Here is a 12,430-nt window from a genome sequence, read left to right on the forward strand (position 1 = left end):
CCCTATAAACCGCAACCAGACCTGCGTAAGCGGCTTTCCCTTAGGCTCAACCTGCTTCCACTCGTGGAACTCCAGGATACACTTAGTACCGGGGACTCTACACAAGCCAAAGCTCAACAATCTCTGCAAATCATCCACAGTTGGGAAATCAACCTTAAAAGCCCTGTCCTCGATAAGCACCAATTCCCATCTAAAATCCCCGGGAGCCAGCTCCTGAAGCCTCCTCACAATCTGTGCCTCAGTCACCTCGCCCTGGGTTGCTTTCACAATCCCGGTAGTCAAGCTTAGGGTATCCTCCGTGACCTCTCTCGCTGCCGGGGACTCAAAAAACACGAGCTCAGCACAATAGACTCCATAAATATTCAGCGTCGGAGGCAGGTCACGCAACAACAGGCACTCCCCCGAGTCATGTTCGGGCTTGCCACACGACTCGCACAGCTGGGCCACACACTCAGCAATAAAGTGGCCCTTCTCACCGCAACGGTAACAAATCATCCTCTCCTTCTTACGTGCATATTTGGACGCCCTCTCGGCATCAGACCTGTCGGTAGCCTCATCCACCATCCCAGCCTCAGGAACCTCGACACTGGCCAAGGAGTTCACCACCTCCATCGCCTGGGAAGGAAGCTCAGTGGAAATATGGTCAGACTCCACTGTAGACGCCACAGGATCAACTGCCCTGGGCGGGGGCGGTCGGCGAAATCTCCCACGGCCCCCACCCCGACCACCACGATGGCCACGAAAGCCTCCTCTCTGACGGTGATCCCGGCCGAGGCCCCCTCAACAAAACCACCTGCCGGGCCGAGAAACGGTCTCTCAGCAGACCCGTCACTCTGCTAGGCATAGCCACGACCGCCTCCCGTGGATGAGGAACCACGATGCTGTCCATCTCCATACGCATCATAACCATCGTCCCCCCACTGACCTCGGGGCGGATCAAAGGACTCTCTAGTATTCAAACTCTGTCTCGTCTGCAACGGTCCCAAACGATTTTGAGCAGGCCGCGCGACGTAGTGAGGCGGAGGCGCGGCACGAGGCTGACTACCGATAGGCGTTGGCATAGCCCCTGTGGCTGCACCACCCCGCCCCGCCGCTGCCGCGCCCGGCGCCGGTGGCCGAGTCCCGCCCCGACCCGCGGCCGGCTGCACTACGGTAGCCACGCCCGGCGCCGGGGGCCGAGTCCCGCCCCGACCCGCGGCCGGCTGCACTACGGTAGCCACGCCCGGCGCCGGGGGCCGAGTCCCGCCCCGACCCGCAGCCGGCTGCACGATAGCCACGCCTGGCGCCGGAGGCCGCGGCCCGCCCCTACCGGCCGTAGTCAGCAGCGGCACATGCCCCGGCGGCTGAGTGCCCAGGTGGCCAGCGCCGCGACCCAGAGTGTCAGGCGCCACACCACCACCCGCCGGCGGCCTCTGACCAATTGGCACCAGAGCACCATGCCCGGCACCCGCAGCCGGCGGCGGCGCAGCCCCACCCCGACCTGCTGGAACCGACACGGTGGATTTTTTGGCAGGCGGCGCCGCAGCCCCGCGGCCAGCCATGGCCTTGAGAGGTGGGATTCTCTTCGCCCGACCAAAACCGCACGCCGGGAAGCCAGGAGTCCCGTGCCTAGGAACCCTAGCAGCAGCAGCCGACGACGCAGTAGCGGAAGAAAGATCGATCGCTGCGTACGTGCATGGGGGATCGCTACGAGAAGGACTCGGGTCCGGTCTAGCCTGGGCCACATACCCAGCCAACCCTGGCCCATCCCCTCGCGGCCCCGACTGCCACCAAGTCGGCCCACTGCAGCCCACCAGATGATTCAAACGCATCGCTCGCATCTCAGCGATCTGGGTCGTCGCCGCGGACGCCACGGCCGCCGCCGGCGCCGGACGAACGCCCATTCGCTTCATGTTCTTCCTTTTCTTAACAGTAATCCACGAATCCGGCCTAATCATGTCGAAAAGTGTAAGATTTGGAAGACTCACCTTAGGGAGGGGACCCTTCCAAGGTCTGAGCGCCGTTGCCGCCATTCTCCGATGAACTACGCGTCGGATCATCTCTTTCTTTTCGCCCGCGTGAAGTCCGATTCGTGCCGGATCGTCCGATGGCAAAACACGGTCGATCGTCGTTGCCACTTCATCTTCATTGTAACCTGAATGAAAAAACTCACAAATGAGATCTGACGGCGTCGGTGACGGTGGAGAAGCCGCCGGTGTCGCATCCCCATCGTCGTCCGCCTCGTCGTCGTCGGATTCGGCTAGGGCCCAAAACTGGCTGCCGACGCGCCGGCGATCACCGGCGGCAATGGACGGTGCCATCACGGACGTGCGCGCAGGCGCCCGCCCTGTCGCCTTCAACTGCTAGGTGCCTGTTATGGATATAGCTGCTCAAAGCACATACCCTAGCTTTACTAATGTATGGCCTTTTGGTATTCCCTCGCAGGTACTTCATTCTCATTGATGACATATGGGATAAATCTGTGTGGAAGAATATTAGATGTGCTCTGATTGAGAATGAATGTGGTAGTAGAGTAATTGCAACAACTCGCATTCTGGATGTTGCCAAAGAAGTTGGTGGTGTTTATCATCTTAAACCTCTTTCTACTAGTGACTCAAGAAAGTTATTCTACCAAAGAATATTTGGAACTGAGGACAAGCGCCCACATATTCAGTTGACTAAAGTAAGTGAGAACATTTTGCAGAAATGTGGTGGAGTACCATTGGCTATCATTACACTGGCTAGTAAAAAGGAACATCAAAATGCATATACGTATTGGTACAAGGTGTACCAATCTATGGGTTCTGGACTTGAAAATAACCCTGACCTGAAGGACATGAGAAGGATACTATATTTGAGTTACCATGACCTACCACCAAACCTTAAGGCTTGTTTACTGTATCTCAGTTTGTATCCAGAGGATTATAAGATTAAGACCAAAGAGTTGATATGGAAATGGATAGGTGAAGGAATGGCTCGTGAAGAGCAGGGAAAGAGCTTGTATGAAGTAGGAGAGGAGTATGTTGCTGAGCTTATTAACAAAAGCTTGATCCAACCGATGCATATCAAATTTGCAGATAAGGCGAGCTCTTGTCGTGTGCACGATATGCTGCTTGACCTTATCACTTCCTTGTCAAATGAGGAGAACTTTCTCGCAACATTGGGTGGTCACCAGCCAATTTCACTTCCAAGCAAGGTCCGTCGACTGTCTCTCCAAACCAGTATCGAAGAGGATGTCAAACAAATGCCAACCCTGAGCAGCTTGTCCCATGTGAGATCACTTACTGTGTTCAGTAAAGACCTCAGTTTGTTGTCAGAACTTTCAGGTTTTCTTGTCCTACGTGCATTGGATTTAAGTGGTTGTGAGGAAGTGGGCAATCATCATATAAAGGACATTTGCAATTTATTTCACCTGAGGTATCTGAGTTTAAAAGGGACATCTATCACTGAGATCCCGAAAGAGATGAACAATCTACAACTTCTGCAACTGCTAGACATAAGGTCCACCAAAATGAAAAAATTGCCATCAACCTTTGTTCAGCTAAGACAATTGGTTTTCGTTGACATGTGTGATAGGATGGTCTCAACATTGCTTCTAAAAGCAATGTCCACCATGCCCTCCCTCTCTTCCCTTGCAATTGGATTAAGTGAACCAAGAGAGGAAGACCTCCGAATACATGGGAGCATGCCGTCTCTGCGTGACCTTTACATATATGTACTGTTAGAGAGAAAAGGCGCAGATAAAAGGTTAGTCATTGACAATGGTTGTCCCTTCCAGTCTCTGACAAGGTTCAGTATAAAGAGTTGCAACGCCATTGAGTTCATGTTTGCACAAGGAACCTCGCAAAAGCTCCAAATCCTGGAGTTAGAATTTTATGTTGAGAACACAAAAGACAAATTCGGTGATTTTCAGTTTGGTCTGGAGAACCTCTCTTCACTTGACCATGTCTATGTGGTTGCCCGTGGTGGTAGTAGTGATGGTGAGCTGATCGGTGCATTCCAGAAAGTGCTCGATATTAATCCCAACAAGCCCACACTGACGGTGAAGGAGGTAACTCCGCGCTGATTCACCCTTGCAAGCAACAGGCTTAGTTTTTTTACCCGCAAAAAAAAAGTTCAATGCGTTAGTAACTTAATTAGATTGTCTGCTTTTTACTACACTAGATAATACCCCGCGCGTTGCTGCGAGACATTTCAGATTTTATGGGTATATTAAAAACACATAGATAGGATGTAGGAAAAGCATCCAATGGAATATCCATATTTACATTTGAAATGTTGAAAAAAATACAATTTAATTTGTACAAACACGATGAGATTTAGCACCACTGTGGAAGCATTGAAATAATCCTAGTACACTCGGTTGGCCTATAATGACTTCAACGTAGGCATTTTTTTCACCTAAATGCAAATATTCAAACACGTGTATCAAGTCTTAAGCACTGAAAAAATAAAATGGACATAAAAAAACTATGGCCATCTAATAGTAGAACCTAAAGCACACATGCAACCTAGTTAATAGTCTCATCAAGCGATGCCAGCTCAAATATATGTTCCAGATATCAAAGGCTTGATGAATAACATGCGTACGTACATACATATTTTCAGGTATGTTGTTGCCTGAAAGTTCTATATTCTACTGTGAAGTCATCATGTCGATTCAATACCCAAATAGATGGTTCATGCGTGTGCATGCATGAGAGAGAGAGAGAGAGAGAATATGTATGTACGTATGAGGGAGAGAGAGACAGAGAGATGCAGGATTGTAGTTGCACGTAGTACGTTTCACCTGTTTTACTGTTTATTCCTTCCAATCAGCACCTTACATAAAATAAAACAAAACAAAGGGAGATGACAATGATCCATCGCTTCGAATCAAAGTTGTTTCATCTGTTCATTCCTTCCAACAATAATAAAGAAAACAAAATGAAGAGGGAATCAGAGCTTGTTGTTTCATGATTGCTGGCAGTTCCTGAATTAGAGAGGATTGTGGATGAGAAAGACTGACCGTACTTGCAGAGTTGCAGGTTGCAGCGCGAAATGACGCGGGTGGAGACAGAACAAATCCGCCTTCTAGAAAATGCTTCCTACCACGTACAAATCAGATCTTGCAACTGAAACTACATCATCATCGCTCAGATTTGAGGAAATAGAGAGGAAGGAGAGACCACACCTTTTGGTGGGATGACAATGGTGGGAGATGTGGCTCGCCTGGATCTCTGGTTGACACCGGGGCACGGGGCGGCACGGCAGGAGCACGCGGGTATTTGGTGGCGACCCCCATGAACTCTGGCCTGGCAGAGGCACCACAGCATCGGCACCACCATCGCTGCTGACGGTGAGGTGCGTATGGTAGCTTCGCAAAACTGATGAGGAAAGTATTGATTTGTTTGGGATGAAACTGGGCGGAGGAGACAAAGAACAGTGGGAAATAAGGAGGAGATGAAAAGCGTCGTTGACTGATAAAGTGGGAGGATACTAATGAAGTAGTCCATCTGTAATCTGTTACTCTTTGCTCAGTGGAGAAGATGAAGAGAATCCGTGGACTGCGGTAGAATACGAAAAGAGTTGTGGAAAATTAAGAGAATCCGTGGACTGCGGTAGAATACGAAAAGAGTTGTGGAAAATTAATCGCTTCAGTGGGGAGAAATTGGGAAGACGTCAGACTGACACGTGCTACGTTTTGTTTTCCATGGGCTTCCAGGTCGTTCACCAAACTAAAAGCAGCCACCTGGAACGTCCAAAACGTCCGTGTAGCACTGGAGGGCCGCTGGCCCGTCGCCCTTTTCAGTTGATAGTAACTAAAAGCTGATGTGGACGTGCTATCGATTTTCCCTTTCTCAGCGTGGGAAGGTTGTGCTTAGCTCTCTTAATTGAAAAAAGTGGTCTTGAGTGGGACTGCATGAGGTATGATGTGGCTAGATGCGATTGGATGATGACGTGGCTATGTTGCATGTTGAGATAAATCAAGTAGTGGGGGTGAACTTCTTAAGTATATAGGATTTGGTTACTTTGACACTTCAAATAGTAGTTCAGTCCGCGCAGCTTCATAGGCCAGTGACTTTAAAATGTGAAAATTTTCATTTAATTTAGTTTTACTCATTGCATTTTTATTTGACAATAACATAGTTTATAATAATTTATGTAAGTTGTACTGCGCTGCTGTAACCTTATAAAATAGTCTATAATAATGTGTGTAAGTTGTACTGCTGTAATATTGTAACCTTATGATTAGCCAGTCTATATTTCCTCTTTGTTCCACAGTATACAAAATCCTTCATGGCACGAATGATCTGGAGGATGAAAGTGTTGAAGGCAAGGTATAAATGTAAGCATTCGATTTAAGTGAATTATTGTGTTATTTGGCAGCAGGGGTTGTAAAACCATGAATACAAGCTCTTAAAATTGTGTCTATTATGTCGTAATTCTTATAAGAGTGGTAGATGTATAGTAAATATCTGATTAGGATGTCGTAAATGCTTGGATTGTAAACTGTTGCAGAAAAATATCACAAATTTTCGTACAAATTGCTGTAAACCTAGGGGTTTGTAGAGTAAGTTATTCTATTCATAGCGTGGCTGTTGGATGAATTATTATAGAATTCAAAATGATCATTCATAAGAACTTTGATATTTCTGACAAATTTCAGAAATGGTAGATATAAATTAGACATCGAAAGATACAACTTAATTCGTTTGGACGGGAGCTATCTAATGCGTTTTTGGTGGGTGCAGCTAAAAGAGCAGGAGAGCTGTCCATTGAGGAATAACCAGAGCTGAGGTGCTGCCCACGAAACGATGCTGGCGTCTTGGCTCTGTTTGTCTGAACATCTTCCCATGAGGATCAGTTGGTTTCATCGGCAGCTCTGCTTCTGACTCCATGAGGCGTATGTTCACGCTCTACTTGCTCCAGTTACTAGTTGCTTGTCTTCAACAGCAAGACCGTTCCAAAGCATTCCCTGGTCAAATAAGAAACGAAACCTTGTAATAGTGTGCCTTTTGTTTCGGGCGACAGGTTTCTTTCAAGTTTCAATCATTGACAGCTGTTCATCAGCACACCCTGATGGATGGAGTGGCATTGACCACAAATGGCAACATCAAATCAGTTTGCTGGAGATTCTGAAACCTTGTAACATGATTGGCTTCTCAAGCTTATTTTGGTTGATTAATAAACATTCCCATAGTAGTCGCTTCGCTTCAGTCTATTAACTAGCCTGAGCAAAATCACGCCACAAGTTATCAAAACGGCTGCACTAGTTAGAAATGCTAACATTATTTTATCCGTTCGATTATTTTGGTTCGTTTATCAACTAGTCAGAAACGCGTTTAAACGAGTCGAATCGGGCTCTTTTCAGACTTGGTAATTTTTAGTCAAGGATTAGTGAGAAAATTGTAGTTTTTAGCACAAATTTATAAAGTGGTAGTTTGTAGGCACGGTTCCACGAATTGTGATAGTTTTTTGTTAAATACTCGTTTTAATCAGATTGACAAAATGTGGTCTGGCATGGCAGTCTTCTGCTAGAGTGAATCTGTTTATATTCTAGCTTCCGCAGCAACAGTTACTGCATGCAATTTCTGTGGATTAGCACAAAGACCCAAGACAAGTGACGAATATGGCTTTGGCAAGGTGTTGTGTTGGCAATTCTGAACTAACTGTAAACACTAGGCAGATTCAACCTACATTTTCGCTGAGAATAAAATGCATGTAAACTCGGTAGTCAAGCAATTGTATGACAGCCAAAGCAAAGGAAAATGCATGTAAACTGTCATCTATGTAAGGAGAAGATGATAAACGAACATTTTGATCCTGCTTGTATCGTTGGTTCTGCTACTGTGTTCAATACTCCGTATGAGGTAATAAGTTTTAAATAGCGGGCCGTGACAAATAGCGGCCGAAGCGTTACCATCCTCCAAACACTACAGCACGCTGAGGTAGCGTGCTATTTAGAATTATAGTATTAACTCATACCAAACCAAATCCTAAGAACCGACAGTGCATCACCCAATGGTCCAATACTAGTACAATATCATTAGGAAGAACCGAAGAATATATGGTCTTATTATTAGTCACCACCACCATTGACTAGCAGAACACTAGTCTCACATCAAGATTCTGAGTTTGGACGGCAACTCCAGCATTGAATTGCTGTTGCTTGACATGCCCCGGAAGCAGGTTGACATATGCTCGACAGTGGTTATCAACTTGAAATGGTTCACACATGCTGGTCTGCTATTATGTGGCTGTGAAGTTTAGTATGAGTAGTACTGACCTGTAATCTATATCGGGCTGGAAGAAATCACGGCAGAAAAAAAAAGGAAACATCATAAAAATAATAGGTGATGATCAGCTGTTTATAAATTATTACTCCTCCGAGTTCTGTCAGCACGTTATTTGGAACGTGGCTTAACGGGATAGAGTCCGAAATAGCGAGAGACATTCGCGTAGGAGTATGTGCTTTATTGTGGGCAGTCTGGAACTGCAGAAATGATTTGGTTTTTAACAGAAAAACAAATATTCATTTTTTTGCAAGTTATCTTCTGAGCCACTGCGTTGATCCGTATGTGGTCGCTACTCACTCCAATGGAGGCCAGTGAGCGTTTGGTTACTGGATCTATCCGTTGGAAGATGGTAGCACGGGATATATTCAACCGGTTTGAATGGCGGTCAGGTAGGATAGGCAATTAGTTTACCTGTCTTTCTTATGCCTGCCGGTTGTGGCTTTTTGTGGCTAGTTTGTTTCTGGCCCTTTGGCTCTTTGTGAGCTTTTCTTTATTTTATTTTGAGACTTTAAGACCTTGTCGAACTTATTTGCTTATTTATTTAAGTTGGCCGTATGCATCGTTCTGATGCAGAGGCCGGGGAGTCCCTCCTTTTCGAAAAAAAGAACTGTTCATAAATTCAGTAAGTAAAACAGAGTAGGTACAAGTGTCAACCAGGCGTAGCACAAACATATACGTAAACAGATGGATGTCGGTCGTCTAGGCTGTATTGTCTGTACTGAATATTTTTTTTCGAAAAAGGGAGACTCCCCGGCCTCTGCGTCTGTACTGAAATATTATTAGCAAATCATGCATGATGAAATCAATGTTCCTGAATTGTTCAAGATTACACAGTCCAACAATTCTCACATGCAGCGCACCATGCTCCGAGACAGGGACTCTCCAGAAGACAAGAAGAGGTGACGGGCGTGTTTGGCGCACTGTTTTGGATACCGAGCGAAATTCCAAGATCTCGCGCGGTTACCGCCCTCCCTCGAGAACTACGCATACCGAGCAAAAAATCTCGAATAATTTGAAAATTTTGAATTCAAACGCTCACAGCAGAGTTAAATACAGGTCATCTCTTATCCAACCGTAGAGCTACTTGCGGCCTAGTGGTAAAGCCAACCTTTTGTAAGCTGCTAGACGCGGGTTCTTTTTGAGGATGCAAAAGTTAAAAAACACTACTAAATTGTGGGGCGAACAGGGTTCGAACTTGGGAATTCTGCACAGATGGTAGCTGCTGCCGAATAGCCACTAGGCCAAAGAAGAGTTAGTGATATTTTGGACTGATAAACCTATCTATATCTACTTCCAAAAAAAATTGAATTCAAAATTTGATTTGAAATTTCGTGCGAAATTTTTCCGGAATTTCGTGGTTACCGTGGTAACCGCAAATTCCGGTGCCCCACGAGAAAAAAGGTTCACTCGGGATCCAAAACCTTGGTTTGGCGAGCTCGCCTGGGAGGGGCGTGCTTGGCGGACGGAGGCACTGGCTTATACGCGTGTTGGCAAGAACCCCGGGGGCAGGAGGGGAAGTAAGCCAGCTTGCCAGGGGAGAAGGATACGCCGGCATCATGGCAGCGGTGGCCTCGTCTCGTCTTGTCCCCGTCTTGTTCTTGCGGCGTGCACCTTGTCTCGTTCTGCGAGGTCCAGCTCGAGGGAGGTGGATTCTGCAGGACTTGCGCGATCGGGGTGGCCTGGTTCGGCGAAGAAGACAACCAACAATCCTCCTCGCCATTATAGATAACGAGCTGAGAAAAAAAAAGGAATGAGCATGTATATTGTTTGCGGAAATGCAATTAAGCCAAAATATACAGAAGAAACCTGGGAGAAAGGACTCACTTGATTGATAGGTTTGAAGAGTGGGACGGTTGGGATGGGTGTCCACTGCATGCCTCAGCACAGCGTCCGCTTCCTCGTTGCACTTATCTGAAGTGCTGCCTTTCTCAACCCAAAGGCAAACCGTGACTTGCTGGAGGGAAGGGAGGTGCCCCATGCCGACAGACAGGTCACCACCGGCAATATCTGACGCTCGGGCTGTGAAGTGCATGATTTCAAGCCTTGGCATAGCTCCACGTGGAAACATGGATGGCACCGCGTGAAAATTGAAGAAGCGGCACTCTCTCAGACATGGGAATGCATTAGCGCCAACGACGAACGTTTCGACATGAGTGGGCTGAGCTTGGCTGGTCCACAGCCAGAGAGAACGAAGAGCAGGAAGCTTCCCGAGGATCTGAATGTCAACTTCTGGCTGCAACCTGTCCACTGAAATTCCCATGGAGGAGAGGAGGGGAAACGATGATGAATTAACCCACCTAGGCAATCTGGTGGTGCATCTAATAAACCAAAGGTATCGAAGCTGTGGGGTGGGCACCCAACCATCCCTGCTGACATCAGACCTTGCATTCCCTACACCGTAAATTGTCAGACGCTGCATTTTCCGCAGCTTGCCCAGAGACACCACCAAAGAATTACACATGCTCTCATCGTTCCCATTCCAAAAAAGATAGAGCACTCTCAGCTCGACCAGTTGCCCTAGCTCTTTCACATCCACCAATTTTCCTTTCAGCTCTTCTAAGGACGTCAGGTTCCCGATCCCAGCTGGCAACACTGAATTGGCTACATCTAGGAACATCAAACGTCTTAGACGGACAACACTTGACGGAATCACTGCTACACTTGATCCATTATCTGCTAAGTCGAGTGTCTCCAAAAACTGTAGTTTTCCTATTTCCACAGGGAGCTCACGAACATGAGTTCTTCTTAGCCCCAGATACCTTAGGTGTAATAAATTCTTAATATACCTGAGATCAACATCGTCGGGGTTTCTCCCAAAATCACAACCTTCTAAATCCAATACACGTAAAACTTGAAAGCATGAAATATTCTGGATTAGATCAATATCTGCTTTAAAGAGAACAACAGACCTCACTTGTGGCATACTTGTGGCATCAACCAGATTGGTGCTGGGCTCTGACATGCTATTTTGAAAAGATAATCTGCGACTCTTTCTGTGTGAAATAGATTTGCTTTGCTGTGTACCACTACCATCTAATATTGTAGCAAAGTTTTGTTCACTGGACAGGGAACACAACAGATCAAGCACCATATCATGCACGCGACAAGCTTCAACCTTGCCTGCAGCATTAACATGTACAGGTTGAATCAAGTTTCTATTTGCGAGCTCGTTGAAGTAACTCTCTCCGAGCTCAAATAATGCAGTTCCTTGTTTTCCACCTTGCACAAACCCTTCGGCTATCCACATCCATATTAACCGGTCTCTCCTTATCTCAAAATCCTCTGGAAATATACTGAGATATAACAAACAAGTCTTCAAATGGGAAGGTAAATCGTAATAACTAAAGGACAATATTCTCTGCATGTCCTTCCCACTACCACCTTCTGCAAGTCCACGACCAATAGAACCAAGTATGTTGTCCCAATGATACTTTGGCTTTATGTGTTGATCTCGACCATTGCTAGCTAAAATACTAGCAATAGTGATGATGGCTAGTGGTACTCCACCACATTTCTTTAAGATTGCCTTAGATAATGACTCCAATTCAGCAGGACACTTACTTCCTTGAGGAAATATTCTTTTGTAGAAGAGTCTTTCGGAGTCATCCTCAGTAAGAGGTTTCATCTGATATATTATATCGTCACCAGAAAAGCAACATGCTCTAGAGATACTGCCTATGCGGGTGGTAGTAATTAGAGTGAATTCCAGTTTTTACCCCCTATTTTGACATTTTTGACACTACTTACCCCATTTAGCAAAATTTCATCCATTTTACCCCATTTAACAAAAATTTTGCCACGATTTACCCTGTTTAAAATTTCATGAGTGTTCTGGCAGACAGGTCCCAATTGTGAAGTCTAGCTGGCATGCCACATCGATGGTTTTTTCCTGCTTATTTTTCTCTCTCGTGAACCAGTCCTCACGGCTTCTCCCGACCGGACCGGCCTGATGGAGGTCACTTGCGTCTCGTCCAACGCATAATGCCTGAGTCGACCACGCTCCTTACTCACGCCTAATAGATTGCATCGCCCGTCCAGGCTTCTGCCCTCACGTACCCGTCAGGCTCGCTCGAACTTATGGTTAGGGATTGTCAGGCAACGGCAGCGGCGTGATTTCATACCTCCTCGAGCGGCGTTATATATGGTCGTGACATCAAGGCAAGAAATGACCC

General features: G+C 46.6%; 2 protein-coding genes across 2 annotated transcripts; one reads left to right on the forward strand and one right to left on the reverse strand.

The window, feature by feature from the left end:
• Positions 1–2,395: 2,395 nt before the first annotated feature.
• On the forward strand, positions 2,396–4,149 carry LOC125540952 (disease resistance protein Pik-2-like). The gene has a single exon (XM_048704469.1). The coding sequence runs from the start codon at positions 2,396–2,398 to the stop codon at positions 4,043–4,045; it is 1,650 nt and encodes a 549-aa protein (XP_048560426.1). The 3' UTR covers positions 4,046–4,149.
• A 5,112-nt stretch (positions 4,150–9,261) lies between these two features.
• LOC125541502 (disease resistance protein RGA5-like) lies at positions 9,262–11,970 on the reverse strand (the record flags this gene model as incomplete). The annotated part of the gene is made up of 2 exons (XM_048704898.1): positions 9,262–9,991; positions 10,083–11,970. Coding segments are annotated over 2 exons (1,902 nt in total), but the record flags the coding sequence as incomplete, so codon positions are not given.
• Between the last annotated feature and the right edge of the window lie 460 nt (positions 11,971–12,430).

The sequence above is a fragment of the Triticum urartu genome, chromosome 1 (assembly GCF_003073215.2).
Source record: "Triticum urartu cultivar G1812 chromosome 1, Tu2.1, whole genome shotgun sequence".
NCBI classification, from domain to species: domain Eukaryota; kingdom Viridiplantae; phylum Streptophyta; class Magnoliopsida; order Poales; family Poaceae; genus Triticum; species Triticum urartu.